This window comes from Varanus komodoensis, unplaced genomic scaffold, assembly GCF_004798865.1.
Source record: "Varanus komodoensis strain SLA01 unplaced genomic scaffold, ASM479886v1 scaffold29_1, whole genome shotgun sequence".
NCBI lineage: Eukaryota > Metazoa > Chordata > Lepidosauria > Squamata > Varanidae > Varanus > Varanus komodoensis.
Window position 1 is genome coordinate 11631036 of NW_025335759.1, and position 23844 is coordinate 11654879.

Genomic DNA, 23844 nt, shown 5'->3' on the forward strand with positions numbered 1-23844 from the left:
GCCTTTCATGATGGAACAAGAACATGGTCATGTCCATTGTAAAACAGGCAGGCCTGCAAGGCCTGCTTCTGGAACAGTGGCCCAGCCTGGGATGTCTTGCGCTGCTGCCTCGTCACCGCAGTAGCCATGTCAAGAGTGTGAGCGGTGGAAGGGAAGCAAAGGCTTGCGAAAACTCTTGTTGCGTCACGAGAGAAACGCGCCGAGGGCGACCGGCGCTCCCGAGACCCCGGCTCGGCCATTTTGGAAGCGGGCGCGGGCGGGGCGGGAGCGCCGCGGCGCGCCCGTGTCGTCACGCGCGCCGCGCGGAGCGGGAGGCCCTCCGGCCAATGGGGCTGTCCGTGCGCGGACGGGGAGGGCCGGGTCGCCCGCGGTGCGCCTGAGTCGAGATGGAGCCTTCCCGGGCTTGCCCGTTCGCCGAGGACAGCTTCACCCGCTTCTCCTCGCAGAGCAACGTTTACGGGCTGGCCGCGCTGCCCGGGGCGGCGCGGGGCGGCGGGCGCGGGCAGGAGGGCCCCTCGGGGGCGGCGCGGGGGCAAGAAGAGCTCGAGGGGGCGGGGCCGGGGCAGGAGGAGGTGCGGGGGCTCAGGCGAGAGGAGCCCGAGGGGGTCGGCGGCGGCGGCCCCGCTGCGGCGGGGGGCCAGCCCCCGGGGGCCTCCAGGGGGCTCCTTGGGACTGCCCAGTGGGGCCCGGAAGGCTCGGCGGGGACGGGGCTGGGGGGCTCCGCGCCCGCCGGCCAGGAGGGAGCGTCGCGGCTCGGCTGGCTGGGCAAGGACGGCCCCGGGGGGCTGCTGGCCGCCACCTTGAAGGGGAAGGTGATTTACTTCCGCTACCAAGACCTGCGCCAGAAACTGCGGCCCGTGGCCAGAGAGTTGCAGTTCACCTATATTCCAGGTAACGGTTAGGGTCGGACAGCTTGGGGCTGCCCTTACTTTGGGGAGCGGTGCTGGGACATCCCGTGGGCTAGCGCAAGCGGGCAGGGAGAGGCCCCTTGCCTTTACCTGCTTCCCCCATAAATATAGCTCCCAAATGCGTGTCACTGGACTCGTGTGTGCTGTAAGGGGCCTGCAAGAGGTGAGGCACCCCCCTTTTCCCGAGTTCACCAGCTGAACACGGACCCTTCTGGTTTGAGTTTTTCTTCTCAAATCTAGAGGTTTGCCAAACGTTAAAATTGTGTAGGGTAAAGGATGTTTCACATGCAGGCTGTACCTATGTTTTCAGCTGAGTCCAGCAGCACTTGCCCTTTGACAGGTGTTTCTGTGTTTCTCATGTTCCTAATGCGTCAGTCACATTAGAACCCGAGTCTTCCTGGCAAACTTTTCAAATATCTTTGGTGCCTCTGCCCTCATAAAGATCAAGGAATATGACTCTTAGCTGTTTGCAATGGGAGCAGCTGCTCTTTTTGTTCCCCTTGATTGCTCATCTGCTGTATTACGAGCTTTTAGCTCAACCGCTATTGCCTTTCTGTATTTCTTTCATTTTCAGTGGATGCCGAGATTGTTTCTATTGACACATTCAACAAGTCACCTCCCAAAAGAGGCCTGGTGGTGGGAATCACTTTTATTAAGGTACGCTTTTGTCATAAGCTTTCCAATTCATAATCAGCATGTTTGTTTCTCAAGCGCAATCATAGGACAATGACCTACTACACTGTTCTGAATATGAATGTGTTCTGGATTTTAAAACAACAGAAACCAAACAAAACAACAGCAAAAAAACATAGTGTGTATTTCTTTGAAAGCAAGGCTGGCTGAAACGAAGATGCTCACTTGGGCTAGGGCAGCCTTCCCCAACCTGCTGAGCCAGATCTTCCTCTGCTTTCGACATTTTTTTTTTTTTGCCGGGGGGACAGGAGACGGGACTACAAGACATAATATTTATCTTTCATGAATTTAATCTTGTTAATTTTGTTCACATACCCCAGTCATCTTTTGGATTTTGATTCTGTTGTTCTTGGTAATACCTTTCTTTCCCAGCTTGGTGCCATCTGCTGATTTGATAAGCATGCCCAACCAAGTCATTTACAAAAATGTTGATCACCACAGGGATTTGGTCCCTCCAGCACCTGCTGGGAACATCTTTCCAAGCTGAGACAGAGCTATTAATGAGCACTCATTGGTTTGGTTGCTCAACCATCTGTGGATCCATTTAACAGCAGATGTGTCCAATCCATATTTTACTGGCTTATGGACAAATATGTAACGACAACTCTTGCACAAGGTGTTTTTGAATTCTAGATGCACTGTCTCTGTGGTGTTCCTTTGACCAGCAGCACTTGTAACTCTATTTAAAAAAAAGGAAATAAGGTTGGGCCAACCTGACTTGTGCATGGACAACCATGCTGGCTTCTTGCTGTTAGTATATTATTTTTCAGAAGCTCACAGAATGTCAGCTCACCCTGTTCCAGAATTTTAACTGATACCGGCACTGGGCTAACTGGCCTGTGTTTGGAATCTGCCAGCTCTCATATTCTGAAGATGGGGGTAGGCGGGCAGCAATTGCCAGTCTCCAGGACCTCAGTTGTTCTTCAGAGTTCCCAGAGATTGTAGCCAGCGTCTTTGAAGGAAACCCAGCAAACCCATTAAGCGTCTTGGGGCATCCTTCCCCAACCTGGTGACCTCCAGATTTGTTGGGCTACAGGTCTCAGCATCCCCTAATACAGCACTGCAAGTTCGTGGATTCTGGGAACTGTGGTGTATGATGATGCACCCTTTGATGCAACTTATTTGGCCCCAGTTTGTTCACTTAAAATTATGCCCTTTTTTCCTTTGCTCATAAATCAAAACATAAGTATAGTTTATTAGTTTGATCTTAAACCATATTGGTATCAAATAGAAATGGCAAATAGTATTCGGGAACCATACTTATATTGGTACATCCTATGTAGGCAAGAATTATTGAACTGATAACATAGCTTGGCAGTGTCTGTACTGATGGCTGATAAAATAATCTACCAGACATACAGGAAAAATGTGTACCTTCTCTTTCTGAGGCAAATGAAATCACTTAGTCGTATTGTTGATGTTGCCCACAAACCTCACTGAGGCAGTTGAAACTGAGAAGAGGCATTCTCAGTCTGGAAAGTACTGGGCTGAAGCAGGCTGGACAAGATGGAACTCTGTTCTGGCTTCCCTGCAAAAGGAGCAGGCTATAACTGTAAGGAAAGAAATGCAATTAATCACTATTATCTGTCCTGTTTTTTCCAGTTAAATGGGTTATGACTTTAGACTGTAAGCCTGAAGGTGGTAACTCTTGTTTCCGAGGTTTGTACAACATCTGGCAGTCTGAGGTGTTTTATTATTAATGTCCATGGTGTTATAGTTTAAGACTGCAGAAGGCATCTGTGGAAGTCTTTAAAGGGTTGCAGTCCTTATGGCAGGAATTTTCATAAGATCGATGAAGTAGCACTTGTGCTTATGATGAAGCCTAATCCTGTAAAGGGGTTAATTTGTCTTCTGGAAGTGCAGATAGGCCAGCTGGCATCAATACTTCTTTTCATCTGCTTTTGAATATCTGCTTTGTCAGTGCAGGCTGGCTACTGATAAAATAAGCTTGTTAAAAGCTACACCGCTGCCAGAGTTTTTCTGTCTTATAGTGCCAGGAGGCTCCACTCAGCACAAGCCATCGTCTTGCTCATTGTTTCTGTTCGCATGCGCTGAAACGGAGCCTGTGACCCTGTAATGCAGCAACACCTATAAATCCCCTATATTCTGATTCACACCATGCCGCAGTGGCATGGCTGTAAAAGGCCGGCAGCAATCGGCTACACGCTTTAAGGGTGGGGAGATGAATGAGGAGCTCGGGGGGCCGCCTTCCTGGGCAGGGAGCCAAGACTGGGCCCGCCCAGAAGTGGCCAGGATTCTGGGCTGGCCCAGCCTTTGAGGCACCAGAGGGCCGTTTCCGTCTGGGCTCCCAGCGCATGGCACTAACTCCCTGTGAGATGAGCTTGATTTTTTTCCCTTTGCCGCTGCTGTTCGAAAGGCTTCCCTTCCAGCAGCCATAGACCTTCCTGCTCCCTGTGGGCGTGACATGAGAGTGACCGCTTGTCTTTCTAGCCCGGCCGGCAACAATTCTCAGGGGTCTGAGCTGTAGAGGGGCCTTCCCCACCACCTGCTTTCTTTCAGCTGAAATTACCGGGCCCGAGCCGGGGACTCCTTGGGTGCAGACCCAGTGCTCCCCTTCCCCAAGCAGTGGGAACGGTACCGGTACCTTGGTGACCCTCAGGGGTCCTGCAGGCTATGCAGAGCACTAGCCGGGCAGGCTTCCCCATCGGTCTGTATTCCTTGTGGGGTGCTGGACTAGCGCTGCTGCCTTTTGGGGTCATTTCCACCGGTGGGGCCTGCAGGGCAGATGCTCCTAGCGCTGCAAGGAATCTTGATTTTATCCAGTGATGATCCTGCCTCAGACTCCTGCCTGCTCTCTCCTCCTCTTTCCAACCAGTTGGCCACTGCCAATTATTGCCCCCTCCTGCTGTTGCTTAGCAACTCAGTGGGATGGATTTTTAAGACAGGAATCGGTGGCAGCCAGCGGCATGCCAAATCGTGTGTCTTCCACGCTGCTTTCGGCCGAGAGGCTGGCAGTGGGAAGCAGCATTATCTTACCCACTGCACCCCGTGCAGATTTCCCCTTGTTTTGTTAGCCTGTGGAAGCAGGTCTCGCAAGTAACAAGCGGCCCCTCTGTTACTGCGTGCAGCACAGTTGGTGCTGTGGGGTTTCCAGAATCTCTCTGCGTGGGAAAGCTTCGCAGCACCCTAGTCAGCTGGAATTTGGGCCTTTGGTTTATTGACTTGAGCAGTGAGGTCTTGCTCTGAGACAGTATGCATGTCGTCTCTGTTGGCCTTTCTTCTGTCCGAACGTGCGTGGGATTTACCTTTAGTGACTGTTAGAGAAGAATGGCTCCACCAGCCACAACGCTTACAAACACGTCCCATCTCTGACCGTTCGTTGGCCACACTGGCCGAGGCTGGTGGCCGTTGTGGCTCAGCGCATCTGGAAAGTCCTGGGTTGGGGCAGGGTGGGCATCCTAGCTGGCGTCTCCCTTATGTTTCCATTTCAGCCACAAACCCTTACGACATGTGCCACTTTCTGTCTGTTTTTCCTCCCTGCTTCCGTAGGATTCTGGAGACAAAGCCAGCCTGTTCCTTAACATTTACTGCGACTATGAGCCAGGCTCTGAATATAACCTGGATTCAATTGCACGTAAGTCTGCAGCACATTCTGTGCTGCCCAACCCCAGTTTCTCTAACCTCCCTTGTTGCCAGTTTCTGCACACTTGCATCTTGGAAGCACAATAGATCCAAACTCGTTATAAAATCTTTGTAAATGCAGCAGTCGTAGGGGAGAGCTTGATTTTTCTTGGTGCACAATATAGTTTTTCTCAGAGTGGAGTAACATCTGCGGAAATGGCATGGAGCTGGAATGGCTGTTCCAGTGAGCCGTTCTGCTTTTTGGAAGATTTGTGCACTGGAAGCCCTGCCTACAACGTACTTTTCAATGGATAATTTTCTGAAGCTGGTGCCACTCTGTAATCAAGTGGGCTAGAAACTTGCTGTCTTAAAAGCACATTTTATCTCTGTGTTCTGATTTGGGTAACAACTCACCCTTGTTAACTGTGACTTCCATTTAACTTGAGAGTCTTCCTGCATCTTGGATATTTCTTGTATGTATTGTATTTGTTTCCCACCCTTTTCCTACACCTTTTCCTCCACTTTATGCCCATACCAACCACTCTGAGAGGTCGGTTATGGTGAGAGTCACTGACTAGCCTGAGTCACCCAGTGAGCTTCATGGGCAAGTGATGCCTAGGGCTCAGATCTCTTGAGACCCAGTCCAGCACTCTAACCACTAGGCCACACTGACTTTTGACTTGGAATGTTTGAAGTCCAGCAGAGTTCTTCAAGCTCTGGCTAGGGCAATAAAGCCCATTTGCTTGTTGGTTCCTTAATAAGTCTTTCTCTTCTTCCTTCCTTCTTGTCTGTCTCTGTCTGTCTGTCTGTCTGTCTGTCTGTCTGTCTGTCTGTCTCTGTCTGTCTGTCTGTCTGTCTGTCTGTCTTTCTTTCTTTCTTTCTTTCTTTCTTTCTTTCTTTCTTTCTTTCTTTCCAGAGAGCTGCCTGAACCTGGAGTTGCAGTTTACCCCTTTCCAGCTTTATCATGCTGAGTACGTAAGCAACTTGCCCTTCCTTGTCTCTGTAAACGCCTGGTGACCCCGCAGCCCTTCCAGATTTACCCCCTTGGCCCACTGAAGTTGATGTTAGTAACCCAATGACTTAGGTTAGGGTGGGCAGGATTCAGGCTTTTAGGATCTGTTTTGTTTTTTAGTGGAACGCCAAGTTTTACCAGCCGAGGTCTCATGCAAAAGACGTAGAATTAAAGAGCTCTAGGAATCTTGCAAGCTGCCCTATACTGAGGCGAACCTTTGGTCCCTTTCCCTCAGTGTTGTCAACACTGACCGGCAGCACCGCGGCTTGCGGCTGGGACCACTTGCATGCCAAGCAGGCGTTCCGAGCCTCAGGGTTTGCCCTGGGCTCCCACACTGAACCAAGCTCACGGCCCTTCGGCACAAAAGCCTCCTCCTGGTTACCTGCCTCCATGCGCTTTCTGCATTTTGCTGGTATAATTTGGAGCGAGATGGAGGAGTAACAGGGTCGTTGCCATTGGTTAACAGTTGAGAGTCAGGAATCTTTGCTGAACTACTTCAAATTCCCTTGGAGATCTGCCAGAAGATCTCAATTTCCCTTGGTCTGTGTCCTGAGGTGCATATTCTTGGTGCTATGGTAATTTCCTTTTTAATAGGAAAAATGACCCCTAGTGAGGACATCTGAAGTCTTCATTAGAGATGGGCATTTGACAGAGGGGAAAACATTTTAGGCTGCAATCCTTCACACAATTACTTGGGAGTAAGCTCCATTAAACCGAGTGGGACTTCCTTCTGCCTAGCCGTGCATGAGATTGCTTTGTCAGTCAATCAACCGGACATGTAATACAGATCAAGTAATTTTGCAAAGCACTGGTTTCGTTACGGCACCAAAGAAAAGATCATCATCAGGTTTTTTGCTTGACACACCTGCAAAACAAATTAGCCACCAGTTTTTATGAAACAATGAAACTGACCTTTTCAAAACCGTGTAATAAAAGATCGCTTAAAAATAGCACTGATATTAAGTGTGGTTTCTGTAAATGCAAATGAATTCGCTGAACTGTTCACTTTGGCATTTATCCTAGAGCAGCAGGGTCAGGCTGCAGCCACAGAAGGTTTTAAAAACAAGTTAAAACAGAAATAAACGGCAGCTATTAGCATCCCACACCACTGCTTTTGAAGGCAGTTGGGCTCAGCTGGAGGCAGGCTTGTTCTCTGTGGGTAGTCAGTTTCATGGCCTGTTGGTCTGGCTTCGTGTGCCAGTGATACTTAACATCAGAAGGAGCCCCTTGGGAAGAGAGCGAAGGTCCGTCAGGCCCAGCATCCTGCTTCCCTCACCGGCCAGCCAGGTGCCTTCAAGAAGCCTGCGAGGACGGTGCAGAGGCGATTGGTCGGCCCTGTCCTTGCTCCTGGCACCCGATAACCTGCGGTTCTGTCTATCAGGGACAGGCAGGTGGTAGCTCTCCAGGTGTTTTGGCCTCAGAAGTCCGTGCCGACATGGCCAATGTTAAGAAAGCCGGGAGTTGGAATTCGGAAACGTCTGCTCATCTCTTGCCTTCTTCCCCTCCTTGTGGACTTCTCAGAGGCATCTGGTTAGCCACTGTGGGAAGCCAGGGTACTGGCTGCAGCCGGCCTTTGGTCTGACCCGAAGAGCCGCCTTTTAACATTTTTTGGTTAGTAGCTCTGCTTAAGCACATTTTTGTGCCTTCACTTAATACTCTCTTAGCACCGTCCACGGAGTGGCAATCGCCTGTGCTAATTATGCCCACGTTGCCCAAAAGGCCGGTGGGCGAGGCGTATTTTTTTCTGAGTTAAAACTGGAGGTGCATCGGGGAAGCTTGACTTTTGCAGCGCGTAAGAGGTAGGCTCCCTGCCCTGAGGAGGAGCCAGTCTTCTGCGTGAGTCACCAGATGAGACGCCGCTCCTCGGAGCACCGGCAGTGCCGTCTCCCTAGGCCTGGCGAACGACCTGAGCACAACCATTGCGGGAATGCAGAGGGAGGGTCGCTCCAGGAGCAGGCCTTGCCCCCACTTCCCACTCGAGGAAATAGCCGTCCAGGAAGCCTGTGCACTCTGCTGCGCCAAGCTGCCCGCCTCCCGCCCCACACGGTCAGCCAGCCTTTTCCCACAGGTGTCTCATCTCACCTTTCTCCCCGAGATTCGCCCCCTGAAATCAAACGCTCTCCTCTGCTCTGTCCATACATTGCTTTTCACAAATAGGGGCATCCCTAGGGAGGTGGGATCTTTCAGAAACGTGCCTGCGCACTTCAGAATCTGTGAATTCACACATGCAGGTGCATCTTTTCTTTTTTTTTTTTTTAATCTTGCCCTTTGGGCTTGGTCTCTGGATCTTTTTGGTACTTAGGACTAGCCTGGTGCCTAAACTGAACTTCCAAGAGCACAATCCTGTGCGAATGTGTGCAGCGGGAACTCCCAGCTCACTCCAGACAGCAAAACTGGGATCATTTTGGGGACAGGTCCTGAGGGAGAGATATTTGGTTATTTTGGTGCTGCTTCTCTCCTTGCAGAGTTCAGGTTGCTGGCCAGCCAGAGACAGTCTTCCTCCTGAGTGGTAACGACCCTGCTATCCACCTGTACAAAGAGGTAAGGACCCCCTGCAAGTGAAGCTTGCTTTCCTGGACTCCCATTCAAACACAAGAGAATCCCCATGGGATCATGCCAAAGGGCCACCTGATCCAGGTGCAGAGAAACCAGCTGGATGCCCCCAGGAAGTGATGGGAGTTGCAGTCCAGCAGGGTGGGGAAGGCTGGGCTAGGTGCTGACTGGAAAGTGGAAGCGCTTCCCGTTCTGAGTCTGCGTGGCGAGTGTGTGTCCGGCGCTCTGTTCTCCTTGCTGCTTCTGTCCGGTCAAGGTTTTCTGTCCACCCCAGCGGCTGTCAAGGCAGGGATCTGGTTCGTGGGGAGGACTGGAGGAAGCCCCAGGTGTGATGCCAGCGACCTGTTTCCTTCCAGAATGAGGCGCTGCACCAGTTTGAGGAGCAACCGGTGGAGAACCTCTTTCCTGAACTCAAGGAGCTGCCAAGCAAGTAGGCGGGCAAATGCATCCCATCTCCGTAAGGCCAGCGGCGTGGGGAGCAGGGGTGGGAGAGGGAGGGTGGGTGGGTGTTCGGGGGACCGCGTGTACCCCAGAGTGTCTTTGGGGGCTTAGCAGGAGCTCTGAGGTGGAGGCCCCTCTCCTCTCGCCCTGAGGCACCCTGGACATACACCCTGAGGATCAGCATTACGTGCTGCCCTCCTCTACGCCGTCGGTCCTGCTTCTTCGTGACTCTATTGACTGGCCGTAATTTTATGCTGCCGCTCAGCCAGAAAGAGTCCCTGGTGGCTTGCATGCAATCTATGAAACGAGGCATTCCCTATCCACAGACTGACTGTAGAAAACAGCACAGCACACAAGGAAAAAGCAAGGGGAGGGAAGAGGAACACTGATGTCTCCTCCTCTGCAGTGTGCTGTGGCTGGATGTCTATAACATCCCAAGCTCGGGGCAACGCATCACCGCTTTTGGCTGCCAGAGTGGCTACATCCAAGTCGCCCACGTTGAACCGGCCCGCCGAGGTCAGTTTCGGAAGCGCAGTGGAGCTGGCTTGGGACCGAGCCTTGGGGTTCAGCAGAGATCCGAGAGGGCTGGAGAGCAGGGCCCCGTCTCACGGCTCCGGTTGACCCTGTCCCTCTCTCCCCTCTGCGCTAGTGGTCCTGCGCAGCTGGAGCATCCAGCAGGATGGGCCCATCTCCAAAGTCCTGGTGTTTGCCCTGCCGACCGCCAGCCCCGCCGGGGAGCCCTCCGGAAGCGCAGCCTTGAGCGGTAGGTAAAGCTGGAGGACCAGAGGGGCTGCGGGCCCTTTGCAGCCGCGGGAGCAGGGAGCAGGGTGAGGAGGCTGCTTTCCCTCAAGGGTCGGGCACTTGTGTGGGGGACAAGTGCCCGGCTCCCCTTGAGGGCGCCTCTGGCGCTCTGCCTGAGCTCCCGTCCTCTCCTCCCAGGCAGCCTTGGCAGCCGTGCCCAGAGCTACAGCGTCCTCGTCACCAGCACCATCGAGCTCTCCGTCGTCTACAGGTGAGTGCAGGAGGTCGATCGAGAAGCCCCTGCTTGGCTTAGCATGGCAGCGCCTCTCCTCTCCTCTCCTCTCCTCTCCTCCGGCAGGAACGTGCTGCAGAAGGGCCTCGAGGACCAGCTGGTCCTACCCCAGAGTGACCAGTATGACAGCGTGATCTGCGCCCTTGTGACCGATGTCAACTTCGACCGTGAGCCGGAGATCCTGCTCGGCACGTACGGGCAGGTAGGTGGTGTGGCTTTCGCCCGGACCCAGTCGGCCCAGTTGCAGCCTAGGCTCACGGATTCCCCAGTGAAGTTCTCCCTAGCGCCTTTCACAGAACGCGCTCCTAAAATATTCTTGGTGAGTGTTTTTCACAGCTCTAACTCATGGCTTGGGTTTTTGGACCTAGGACAGCGGCAGCCGGATAGCTAGACTGTTTACTCAGGTAAAAGTCTTCCCAAGACTCAGAGGCTGAAACTTCCATTTAAAGCAGCGATGCAGAGCCTGAGCACCTGGGGCCAAATCCAGCCCCACTGGCGCCACATTCAAGCTCTCGGGGGTTCCCGTCCCTCCTCACCCATCGTGCGGCTTCCCAGCTTTTGCAGAGGTTTCTCCCCCCATTCTGAGTGTGGCTCTCTTAAGGCTGCATCACTACAAAGAAGAGCTTTAAACTCAAGCCGGCAGGCTTCCCCCACCCCCTGTCTTTGCCCGCCACTGCAGTTCGACCCCTTGTGAGCTTCTCCAAGATTCCTTCTGGCCTCAGGACTCCTGAATAAAATAAACTCGGGAGTCAGGATGGGCTCATCCTTTGGTCCTTCTGTCCGTTTGAAAGCAGTATCATCCCTGCTGCCTGCTCTTGCGTGCAGCTGAGAGGCGCCCAGCCTTCAAGCTTTTGCATGGTGCCGCTGGGGCTGGCTTCTCTTATTCCAGGCTGCAGGCAGGTGAGTCATGCGTCTGAGTGTACAGGAAAAGGCTTGGAAATACCAATGTCCTAAACAGAACTGAGCTGATACAAAATGCATACCTGGCAATGGAGGAGGGCAACTGCCTAAATGGAAAGAGCAGCATTACTCACTGGTGCTGTGGCGAACGTACGATGCTTGTCAGCTGCCCAATGGCCCTGGGCAGCGAGTTCCACAACCAGGGAGATGCTGTCCCGAAGACCTTGCTGTGTGTGCAGCAGAAACAGCCCTGCTTCACTGTAACCAGGATCGTCCAGTCACCCCATTTTGAAAACTCAGGAGTCTGGTTTGCGAAAACCATGGCTAGCCTGGAGGCGTGTAACCCTGGTTAAACTGAACAACGGAAACTCGAAGAGAGCCTGTCTGGGAGAGGAGAGAGCAGCCAGGCCTGCTGGATGCTCTCAAACTCTTTATATACAGTTTATTTCTTTTCATTTCTGTATCACCCAGTAGCCAAAAGACCTTCCCTTAATGTTGTTCAGTGTTCCATGTACTTTGCAGAAACTGCCAACAGTTCTGCCTCTGTGTATGCATTTTTCCTTCTCTATCCATGAGGGACAGAAACTTGCTGTTCGAGAGAGCAGAGGTGCCTGGGATTCTGCATTAGCAGGCTATGCAGACTTTTCTGGGTGGTCTGTTGATGACAGCCCTACTCTTAACATAACGGTGCTTCTGTGGTCTTTTAGGAGCTCTTGTGCTACAAATACCGGGCCTTGAACTCTCAAGCTGCAGGCGCTGCAGGACTCAGCCAGACCGATGGGGAATTTTGCCTGCTCTGGCAGCGCACGTTCCCCAGCCCCCTGCTTTCCCTGGAGTATGTCGACCTGACCTGCGATGGGCTGTGTGAACTGGCCGTGGTGTGCCTGAAGGGGCTGCATATTCTCCAGGTGTGTGCGGGGTGGCAAGAGGGGCTGCTTCCAGGGGAAAAGCATGGGGCGATACCAACCCTTCCTGAAGGCATCGGCAATTCCGTTTCATGGATTCAGGTTGAATTAAACACACACACATTCCGGAACGCTTGTGTCCATTGGCCAGATTGCTTTAGGCATGTGTATTTCTTCCTGTACCAACTGGGTACAATAGAGACTACTCAGGTTTCCCTTGTTTCTCTGAAAGTAAGAGGGCTTGATTCTTGTAGTTTATAAAAGCTGAATCTTCAGGAAGGAGGTCTAGAATATCTCAGACAACCCAGTTCCCCGCCCAGCCTCCACGTGGCCCCTGTCCAGGCAGAAGAAACAGTATTGGGTATCACCTACGAAATTAAAGGGAGGTTATCCAGAACAACTTCTAATCATTTTTAATTCTGTCACCACAACAAGCTGGCAAAAAGCCCAGATCCTCAGGTACAGATGATCTGCTTGGTGCTGCCAAGCTTTGCTTCTGACACACTTCATTTCTGCTCCCAGTTTCTACTGAAACTTCCCTCCAGCAAAGCCCGGAGCTTCCCCAAGCATCAAATGGGGCTTGAATGCTGAGCAGGGATGGATGGCTCCAGGCGTGTGCTGCTCCGTCCTGGGGACCCTCTTGCACCGGGGAGAGCGCTGCACTTCCTGCCCTGGCAAAAGCAGGGCTTTCTCACCCTCGCCCTGCATCCTGTATTCCAGCTTTTCCATCAGAAAGAAATGGCTCCCTCCATTCTTTCTCATCTGTCCCGCATTTTCACAGGACATCTCTGCCCATGCAGCCAAAGGTGGCAGCGGCAGTGGTGGTGGTTGCTGTTGTTTTGGAAACACAGACTTCTAGCTGAATAGACAAGCTGCAGAAGGGAAATAGACAGGAAAGGGAGCTAAGCAAAAGGGGGGGAAAGGATACTGTGATAGCTTGCGGGGACCAGTTTGCCTAGCTTGGGCACAGGAACTCTCCTGTCTGCTCAGTCCTCCTCCTGCAGGTGCCACAGCCATCCCGGGGGCAGTGGGAGTGGCGTGAGATGGGACTTTCCCAGTGGCGGCAGTGGGACCCGTCCTGAGAGTGGTCGTGGCTTGTCCTAGAATGAATTTTGGAAGGTTTTGGGGGAGTGGCAGATAAACTAATGGTCCATTCTCTAGACCAGTTGAGAACTGTTGCTGGAAAGTGAGATGGTTCTCCTTCTAGGCATGCATGTCTGTATCTAACACTCCCTCGTGGATCCTGGCAGAGCACAAATACTCCAGGATTAAACTCTGCTCTCTTGCTGCCCTCTTCTTCCTCGCTCCCATAGCACAGTCTGACTCAGGCAGCTCAATGCCTCTTGGAGCGGCTCCGGCTGAAGGCGGCACACCAGAGGAGCCTCTCTGCGCAGCTGCGTGAGTCCAAGGCAGAGGACGCTGATGGGAAGGGATCCAGGGAATGATGAGTTTGGGTACCCAGAAGGGATGACCCACGAATTTGGCTGGGCCTCCTCGCTCGCTTGCTCGCTTTGCCCAGAAGAAGCAAGGGGTACAGTTCCAGGGGATCCTTTTTCAGCCCTGCTGTGGCGTCGCCAAGGGACCAGTGTGGGAGTAAGAAGAGGGGCGCCCCCCATGTCCTCAAGGGGCCGCCTTTGGGGGCGCTCTCGGTGTAATGGCAGTCGCTCAGGAAGTGGCGGCTTCCCCCGGACACAGCAAACAAGATTTGGCTGGGATGCTGCTTGCAAACACTTGCCGTTTCCTTTCATTAGCTCCCAAGGGGCTGCTCTGAACTTGGCCTGAACAAGGACTCTGTACATGAAGAATAAACTTTGCCTGATGAGCACTTTCTGCTCTTTGTGTCTGCGTGATGGATAGAAGTCTGGGACACGAGGCAGACGACGGCTCCTGAATGGTTTAAAAAGTCCCCGTTTGCTTTTCCAGCCGCAGGCAGCTTGATCAGCGATTGCAGCACGGTGCAAAAACAGATTCCATAAAACGAGCCTCCGTCAGGCAGCCAGAACCTTGTGTGAAGGGACTCCGGTTGAAGCTCTGTGCAAGTTCAGAGAGAGAGAAGACCTGCTGCTCCCAGAGCGGGGCCTTTCTTCTCTAAGCTCGCATAGGATCAGGGACTAAGACTCATCCAGGTACTGAACAGAAGAGCATTGAAGGGGCCTTGGCCTCACTTCCACCTGAAGCAGGTTTGCTCCGGCGAGTCTCCTCCCTGACCTCTCTCTGCGTCCCTTTATCCTCTTGTCCACTCCTCTTCCCTACTCAGTTGATGTGGCCAAGTAGAACCCAGAAGCAGGGGGGAGTCTAAGGACCGTAGGGAAGTCCAGTCCAGGGTTTTGCTTGGAATTCTTTTGCTAGCCTTGCCTGGAGATGTAGGGGATGAGAGTGCCTTGGCACACAAGCCACGCAGGGGCTTTGTTGGGGAACTGCAGTCCTTCCATCCGTGGGAAGCTGTCTTCTCCAGAGTGGGGTTCGTGGCCGTTGGGGGCCAGCAACTCTGGCCAGCCTTCACTGACCTACTGCAGAGCCAGAACTAACAGGAGAGGCTTCCGTTGCCTTGGCCCGTCCCCCCACCCTGCTGTCCCTGCGAAGACCGTTGACCCGGGTAGTCAGCTGGTGTTTGCAAAGGGGAAAGACCCCAGCGGTGCGCTCTGCCTCTCCCCAGATCTGGGTCTTGTCGTCTTAGGCAGGCGCGTCCCTGCATGCAGCAAAGGCTGGTGGCGTATCTGTTCCGAGGCTGGATTCCCGCTGGCGAATGAGAACAGATGGCCCAGAGAAGAGGGCACGGATTAAACCCGAACTGTAACAGTTCGGAGGCGTTTGTGGCATCTTCGCTCGGAAGGCGGTTCCTGTGGGCGTCTTCTGGCGAGCCTGACGAAGGGTGCAAAGGGGATCTTGTTTCATTTCTACCTGCAGATCTGGGGTTGAGGAGGCCAACAGGTTCCTCTCTGGGATTCTTCCCCCGGAGGGCATCCTGGCCAGGGGGCAGGGTTTGGGCAGGGGAGGATTGGTGCTTGGGGCCAGGGCCGGAGGAAGAGGCCGGAAAGTGCAGCAGCCCCGGGAAGCAGGGACTCCGGCGTCTCTCCTGTCGCTCTCAGCCATACAAAGAGTTCACACTTTGAATAAAAAGTCCAACTCTCAGCAGGGAATTGTCGGACTTCCTTCTGCTTCACATGCACCAGACTCTGTATCTGAAATGTACTTAGCAGCCTTTTCTTTGATCAAAGGCTGGGATGGAGCAGTTCAGTTCCCCAAAAGACAAGGCAGAGAGCGATTTTCCCTTCCTGTTCCCAAACAGATTCATTTCCCATCTCTGCTAACTAACATCTTTATGACTCCTTCCAAGGTCTGCTTCTGAATGAGGGGTACGTGCTTAAAAATAATCTGACATTTAAACTGTGTTCTCTCTCTTTTGGGTGTCTCCCATGTCTCAGAGCCGGCATTTTTTATTTGAAAAATCAAAGGAATCTGATATTACTCATCCTCCAAGCTGAGGTGGGCTCAGGAAAGGAATTGGAAGCAAAACCATCCTCCTCCAAAGAGGAATAAATGTGTCTTCCCAGATACTCGGCTGGGTTCTCTCCAGCAAGGAAGGAGAACCCCTTTAAGACACAAGTGAGAACTCAATCTGTCAGCATGGTCAATAGGTGGGGACGATAGGAGTTGTAGTTCTAACGTCTGGAGGGCTGCAGTTTCTCCAGACCTGCTCTAAGGAATTCCGTGGAAGAGATTCATCTCGGCAGTCGAAGTGAAAAGGGTCCAGAGTGCCCGAGAGGACAAAGACCCGCTCCAGCTGCGTGTCAGAGCAAGCAATGCTCGACCTGGTGGGCTGGTTTGATACCAGTGCACAGCTGGAATGTGGCTGAAAAGAGGCCAGCGGGATCCCTAAATAATAAAAACTGGGATTGTTTTTAAACCTGGCTTTGTTTAACTAATGGTGAAACGAAACCTGAAAGTATCTTGGCACCACTGACTGACATCTCAGAACCCACAGGGGATGGTTAAATAAGACTTTTCTGTGATGGTTGGACGGGGAGGGGCAGGTTTGGGGCCTGTGTGATTGCTTGCCTCTCCCCTGACTAGCAAAATGAGAATAATTATGCACAAGAATACATCATGCAAGGAAGTGATTCTGCAAACCTCTATTTGCATAATTCCGGCGGTCACAGAAACCTGCTTTTCATGGCACAGAATTCAAGGAATTTGGATAATAAATTATCATGATGTTAAGCACAGAGGGTTGAACCCAGATGGTCCTGTTTAGTCATGGCTTTCATTAGGTTTGCTCTAGCTTAAGTTTCATTTATTTCACTGGCTCTGCTGCAGATAGGATTTGCCCAGGATCCAGATCAGAATATGTACAGCCCTGATTTCAAGAGCAAGTAAAAAATCCCATATAAAATGCAAACATCCATATAAAAAGATAAACAGAAAAGGGGGCAGCAGATAAGCAACAGCATCAGCTTGTGTAGAAGTTATTTACCCAGTAAAATCAAGAGTAAAAGGTGCTTATTCTCTGCTGGCACAGAACAAGAGGGAACAGCAACTGAGCAACGAATTCCCTAATTTTTATCCAACTGCCAGTGAGGCCTTCTCTCTCGCCCACATCAATTGAAAAAGGTATGGAATCCTCTCCAGCCCAAACCGAGAAAAAGCTAATCTTTCAGAACCTCTTTTAGTTGTTTTTAAGGTATACATTCAGCAGCTACCTCCTGCAAAGTTCGCGGTGGATTCTGGTTCCTGAGAAGACCCAACGGAAATAAGTACAGGTCTTCATAAAATACCACCCTTCTGCTTTTCCAAAAACCTCACTTCTCTTCCTCTCTGTAGAGGCAGAAGCAACTTGGGGCCCATGCGACTCTACAAACTGTCATTTCAGATTCTAGCAAAAGGAATTTCTTTTCCCCCAAGCCTTTGTTGCCAGAGGTGGTGGCGGGTGTGAGGGGGGGGGAGAGAAAAAGAGAAGGGATGGGATTCCCGACTCGCTTTTGGCTCTGCATAGTGATGGCCTTGACCTGCCCACTGCTGCTCTGTGGCCACTGACAAATTACCTGCATGGGACTGTAGCGACCAACAAAAACCATTCCCCATCCTGGTCATGAAATGATCCAGAAACTGGAAACTGAGCAGCCTGTCAAAGTCATCAGTATCCTCTGGACAGGCCCTACTATTCAGAAATGGGACTTGAGCAAGGTCTCGCTAGGCTAGTTTTATTTACTATCACCCCCATTTTACAGCTGCAAAAACTGAGGTTGGAAAAAAGCAGCATCTGTCGGGGGGGGGGGGCAAGCGCCCGAGGCTACCCAGGGACCTGAGCCCTGTGGGGGCTGGAAGTCGGAGCTTCCAGGCGGAGAGCTAACTGCCCGCAGCGGCTCAACTTCCACCTGTTACGGACGCTCTCCGAAGGCCTCCGCCGCCCCCGCGTGTGCAAGGGAGCCCGGCGAAGTGCCCGCGTGAGCAAATGCACGCGCAGCCCCCGCCCCGCCGGCCGCGCCGGCCGCTGTCCGCGCCTCCGCGGTGCTGAAGGGGCTCCCGCGTCGCCCTCCCTCTCCCCGGGCTCGCGGGCGGGCAGCCTGCGCGGGGAGGGGCCGTCCGGCGGCGGGCGTGCGTGGAGGACCAGGAACCTGGACGACGTGATCCTGGCAGAACAGCGGAGTTGGCCTCCTGCGTGATGCTGCGCCCGTGCCTATATGTAATTACATCCGCGCCTTGCTAAGGCTGGGCTGTGCGTAAAGAAGGCGGCTCTCCTTCCCGCGGGATCCAGCCGCTTCCTCCTCCCGTGGCGGCAGGGTCGGCATCCAGCGCCCCGCTGCCTCCCCGTCCTTTTCTGTGGGTCCAGAGAGTGCGTCTCTTTCTGCCCCAGCCTCCTTTTCCCTCCCTGCACCCCACCAGCGCCGCCCCTCCTCTTCGCTCCTCTCCTCTCCTCTCCTCCTCTCACCAGAGGCGGTCTCTCGCTGGCTGCGAGGACGGCACTCTTGGCCGGCTGGTGGGGGCGCTTCCCTTCCAGACGCAGCCAGTATCCAGGGGCTGCTGCTGGTGGTCCTTCCCCGAGACCCCCACCCCAGCTGCCGGGCATCCTTCTGGACTGATCTTCTGTGCTCCGTTCACAGCCAGCCCGAACCCTCCCGGAGAGCGACAGCGGGGCATGGCGAGCGAGTGACCGGCCGGGGCTTCGCCACGCTGGTGGGCGCTGGGTCTCGCAAAGGGGTGCAGGGTAAGGTAAGTGCCGCGGGTGGGGAAGCACATCTGCCCGTTCCCGGTTTCCCTTTTCTGTTCCGGCTTGGATGGATCTGAAGCTGGGGAAGGGATGGGGGAGGAATCTGGCCACGGATGAGCCAACATACATCCGGATCAGAACCGGCTCGTGCTCAGAGTAGCCCTCCCCTGCCCTCACTTCCCGAAGTGCCCCCCACGACACCCCACAATCTTGGCCGCCTGCCTTGCCCTCCCCGCACCCCACCAGCTCCTCAGTCCGACCACTTCAGCCTCCTCTTCCCAGTTTGCTCCACAACTGGTGTCAGTCTGGAATCACTCCAGCCCAGCCGGCTGGCACCACCGAGGGTCGGGCCTCTATGCCTCCCCGGGGCCTTTCCTGCCCTTTCCCCACAACTGTGGTCCCGCCCGCGTTGACTCCCAGGGGTGGGGGAGGCATCGACCCCTCCAAAGGAATGTTGTCCTTTGAGCTGTGCAAACCTGCAGGGCTTTGCAAAGAGTGTGAGGAAGAGTTCCTGCCCTGCTATCTTAAAAACATCATCATCATCAACAACAACAACAACAGAACGCGGTATCCCACACTTGGCTCACGTTTTCTGTCCGCCACCCCACATGTCACAGAGCTCTAGCTAGGACAGTCGCTGCAGCCATCGCCTCTCCTTCCAGTTTCGAAGGATCTCAAAAGATCATTTCCCCTCCCCTCACTTTCCATTCAAAGGCATCTTTTACCTTCTCATCCACCTCTTTGGTGTTTTTAAAAAGGATTTAATGCTTACCATAGGCGAAATTTCAGGCTGTCAGTCATTTGCTATCTGGCTGATCAGTGCGTTTTCTCAGGTTCTCAGACTGGGTGTGTAATTTGGGGTCCCGGGGACAAGGCTGTGTTCTGTGAACAGCCCAGGGTGGGCTTTGCAAGGAAAGTTCCATTTCTGATTGCCTGAAAGCACAGCACAGGGTCGGAGACCCTGCAGACAAGCCCCTTTCTCCAGCTCAAATCTTCCTTGAGCTATTAGTGTGTCACTTCGTGATTGTGCTGGTGTCCACACGCTCCAGCTTCAAACGTGGGAGAAGAGGTTTTATTCCACAGATATATGAAAGCGTGCCTCCTGAGCTCCTAATTTGGGGAAATGGTTACACATTGTGCAGAACCAAAATCCATGCTAAAGATAAATCTGAAAGTTCTTTGATTTCTCAAAGTTAGGGGGGATTGTCCTTCTTGGTTTCTTATGCCTCTCATGCTAAATTAATAATAAACAAAGGAAGGTGGCAGTGTTACTTGTACCTTTAAGCGGCCACAGGTCTCCGGCTCCTCGGCGCTCCCCTGAGCATCCTCGGGGGTGGGGGCACCGCATCTTTGCATCTGCTGTTTTCAGAATTTGCCTCCAGCCCTCTTAAGCGTCCCCGCTTGGATGCTGCCTGATGGAGGAACAGTCTGAGTGGAACTGCAACGGGTATCTCTTGGGAAGGGTTGTGTCCCTTTGTGGTGCTCCTTTGAGAGTAGAAAATAAAGGTATCTTTTTTTTTTTAAATCCAGTGGGAGCTTCTCTTGCATCAACCTCCCCCCCCCCCCCGCCATCCATTCTGCCTACTTCTTGTGATTTATCTTGTACGACAAACTATTAAATAAGAGGAAAAAAATTGAAGCCCACTGGAAGCGTTGTTATTTGGAGCTTGGAAGGTGGACTAGAAATGCATCATCATCATCATCATCATCCAGCCACAGTTTCAGTTGCAGGATCCAGGCTTTAGGGGCTCTTCCACATATCCCATGTGGGAGTGGGGGGCCCATGCATCGAGGGGTCTTTCCAGCTGCCTCCCGCCTTCCCGAGCTCCTCAGACAACGTGGGTGTTGCTGCCTCCACGCGGGAGGTGCACCTGGGGCAGCGATCCTGGCCCCGTTTCCAGAGCCTCATCAAATGCCCACCCACCTGCCGCCCGACGACCAGCTTTGCTCTGTTTCCACATCTGTGCAATGGGGGGAGGGGAGATCATCCCCCCTCCCTCCCGCCCCATTTCGCCATGCTTTTCATCTTGAATCTAGATGCCAACCTGGGCAAGGTGTCCTCCCAGGTACAGAACCTGGCCAGGTTGGCGGAGGCTGCAGCACACCTGTGGTCCACAGGGGTCCCTTTGGGCCCACAGGGCAGGCCGCTCTGCCACCCCTGAGCCCACTGCCCCACTCAGGCCAATCGCAACACCAAGGTAGCTCAGGTGCAAAGCTCCCAGATGCCCATCAGCCCTCCAGCCCTTGCGCTTGCAGGTGTGCTTGGTGGCTGAAATGGGGCGACTGCACATGTGCTTTCTTGAAAGAGCAGGAAAGGAAGAAATGAAGAAGATGGGCCTCTAAGCTCCTTTTCCCGCTGCCAAGCACTTGATTGCTTTCGGTCTGGGAGATACCAGGGTGTTTTTAATGTCTGAAAGGAGGCCTGTTCACAGCTAATTACAACTTGTGTATCCAGAGTTCTGCATTTTTAGTATAATGTTCTTACTCACCCAGGGAAGGTTCTAAGCTCTGCACAGGACAGGAATGTACATTTCCTGTGCATGGGGAAAGCTGCACCTGCTGAATTTCTGGCAGTGTCACGGGGGAAGGAGATGCAAGAATCCTAGAGAAGCCTCTTGTTCAGCTGGTGGACATTCGTTTGCTGCTTGTGCCCATGTGGTCATTGAGTGTTACATCGTGTTACGGGGCATGCATGAGGTCCTCAGAAAAACCTGGCTTTTCTGTCGTGGCTAAACTCCTGGAGACGTTTGTGCACATGAGCATGTGTTATAACACAAACTATGCTGGCATGAAAAAGAACGGAAGGGCTTTTACTGAACCGTGAGATCAGAAATACACCATGAATTGGGGGGTGTCCCCCAGTGCTCCCTGCAAACCCCGTCTGGGTTGCATATCATTCTTGCAAAGAATTGCAGATGTCAAACTGTCATTGGAAAGATGCCTGTTGCTTCCTTCAGTAGCATTTTTTGATTCTGGAATTGTGAGATACACTTCCAGAAAAAGAGAAAAAAGGCAAGCAAATCTGAAATGTGAAAAACGTTGGCACAGGCCTCCCCCAGGTTTCTGGCTTGGACCCAGACTTAGTCATACTGAAATTATGACTAACTCAGTCATGACTAACCTGATTTTAAGGGTTCTACTCTCTGTGGGTATAATTCCATTTTATATGCTGCCTTCTTTTCTCTTGAGGAACCCAAGGCAGCTTCTATGGTTTTCCTCCTCTCCATTTTGCCTTTGCAACAACAGCCCTGTGAGGTAGGTTAGGCTGAGAGGGTGTGACTGGCCCAAGGAGACTTCGTCACAGCTCATAGCCTGAGCACTAGGCCATGCTGGCGTTGACTAAGTGTGCATCCAATCCCATGGTAAAAATTTCCCATTATCTAAGCTTGTCTCTGGCACTCAGAACATTTTCTGGGGCAAAACGTTTGCTGATCCCCGGGTTGTGTAAAGCCTTCGCCTCACTGATCTGGCTACAGGTCTTCTGCTTGTCCTATTTTCAAACATACCTCTGCGGCCTTATGAAACAGAACCATCTTCAAATCAAAAGCTGCGGGTCCTTGAGCATTTTGCAGGGGTTACCTATTATCCGTATGCACAGAGGTACGGTATACTGGTTGCTTCTGCACATGCCCAGTTTTGCTTCCTCCCTTCCTAAGCCAGCTGGGGAGTTGCCTGGCAGCCTTCGCTGTGCCTCGTTCCTCCGGACAGGGCTGCAGACACGCTGCCCTGCCTCCGTTTTTATCTGTGCAGGGACAGGAGCACCCAGGGCTCAGAAGCCAGCAGTTCTGGCCTGAGGCTTCCCAGGAACCCTGCACAAGGCTGCTGATCTGTGTCCTCTTTCTCACCATGGTTGGAAGGCAGGCAGGGAGCTGGGAGGCCCACAGGCCACGCCCTCTCTGCTTTTCCCCACCTGCATCATCAGGCAGGTGATAAAGCAGGTGGTCGCGGGGAGGAGGAAGAGCAACTCTGGCCCTGACAAGTGTGTGGCCCCTTGGTGACTGCCCAGCCCTGCTGACCCTCGATGCCACCGCTGGGAGTGAGGGACAAGCGTCCGACTGGATTAGTGTCCCGGTTAGTATGTGCGCACCCCAAAGCCCCACCTGCAGACTTAATTCATCAGTACCTGTGTCTCCGATCCCCATTGTGGATCAATTCTCTGGTTCACCTCTCCCAAACCAATGCCCTCCAGATGTTCTGGAGTACAGTGCCTATCAGCCCCAGCTGGCCTGGCTAATCATCAGGCTTAGCTGGAGTTATAGTGCAAAGCATCTTCAGGACACTGCGCTGGAGGGGCTGCTGCAGTCTGAGTGAAGGGCAAGTCCATTGCTGGGTCCACAAACTGGGCCTCTCGGGGTTGCTTCTCCCCACCCTTTGCGTAAAAGGAACGCTGCGTTTGTGGACTTTGGCACCGCGTCTCAGGGCCTGTACAGCAGGATCCAGATCGGAGCGGGAGAACTCAGTGAAGGGATGCCTGTGATTTTCCTTTCGGATGCCTCATGGGTGGGGGTGGGGGGTGAGCGGGCACAGGAAAGTCCATGTGATGTGACTGGAGGGGCCTCCTTTCATAACCCATCAATTTGTTTGCAGAAATCACTCAGACCCCCCAGTTGGCTGTGCACATCCATGGCTTGCATGAGAGACTGGTAGCTCAAGTGAAACCTCCATGTATGAGGGCAGTCTATCAGAACTTTCTTTAAAATTGCAAAAAAGCAGGCGGGGGTGGTTTGGCCTTCCTTTCCATGCCTTTCTGGTTATATCTGGCTGAACGTGGATGGAGACAAGATGGTCCCCTGCGCGGTTCTTTGGGCCAGGGCGATAGTCCTTGTGCCCCCGGGTTTCTTGGGATATATGTGTGAAAGCCACGCAGTGGGTCTGGTTTGTCAGCAGGAGTTGTTGCAAGATGAGCTCTGCGCATCGCCAGGCCATGCGCGTGTCCCGAGCTCCCACGCAGGAGGGTGCCTCGTAGTGTCATTTTGAAATGTTACGCTGCCTTTTGCTCGCCGTGCCTTGTTTAGGGCCCTCGGTCGGCTTTTCTTGCGACATGTCATGCTTTGATTCTTTTACACGGAGGCCTGTTTTGGATTTTCCACCCCCTGTGTACTGTTTCCAGATAGCCTAGGAGGATGGATGGGCTTAAAAAGTCCTTTGCGTGGAAAAAGAACCGAAGAGTGCCTCGCTTCTCCTGGGCATACAGCAGGCATAACAGAGCCCATGCTGGGCGCGTAATTTTATGCCAGCCAAATCCAGATTCAGTGCACCGTATGTCCTCGTAACAAGCGACAATCTGCTACTGAGCGGCAGATGACTATGTGTGAGAACTGCCTGGGAGGAGGAGGAGGCGGCGAGAAAGAACTGGATTTCACGCCGCCTCTCCTGCAGCCCCCCAGAGAAGGGGGGAAAGAAGAGGCCACCCCTGATCCACCCCTGCAGTATTTTGTCCCACCACGCCAAGGCCCCTCACGCTACAAATACCGAGCTCCCTCAGTCTCCACGCCAGCGGCTTCCTCAGTCGCCCCTTTGCAATCCCCTCCGGTGTCTCTCCTGAGGACTGGACTGCAAATGAGGTGCCAGGCACTGGCGAGGTGCGTTTCACCAGGGAAGGCCGATGG

The 23844-nt window shown here is 53.1% G+C and overlaps 1 protein-coding gene across 1 annotated transcript; it reads left to right on the forward strand.

Annotated features, from left to right (window-relative positions):
* Positions 1-366: 366 nt before the first annotated feature.
* KPTN (kaptin, actin binding protein) lies at positions 367-15162 on the forward strand. Its single transcript, XM_044435060.1, has 13 exons — positions 367-555; positions 778-891; positions 1483-1565; positions 5112-5196; positions 6100-6154; positions 8661-8736; positions 9105-9178; positions 9596-9705; positions 9839-9952; positions 10129-10201; positions 10289-10424; positions 11830-12030; positions 13341-15162. The coding sequence occupies exons 1-13, from the start codon at positions 387-389 to the stop codon at positions 13470-13472; spliced, it is 1422 nt and encodes a 473-aa protein (XP_044290995.1). The 5' UTR covers positions 367-386; the 3' UTR covers positions 13473-15162.
* The last annotated feature ends 8682 nt before the right edge of the window (positions 15163-23844 follow it).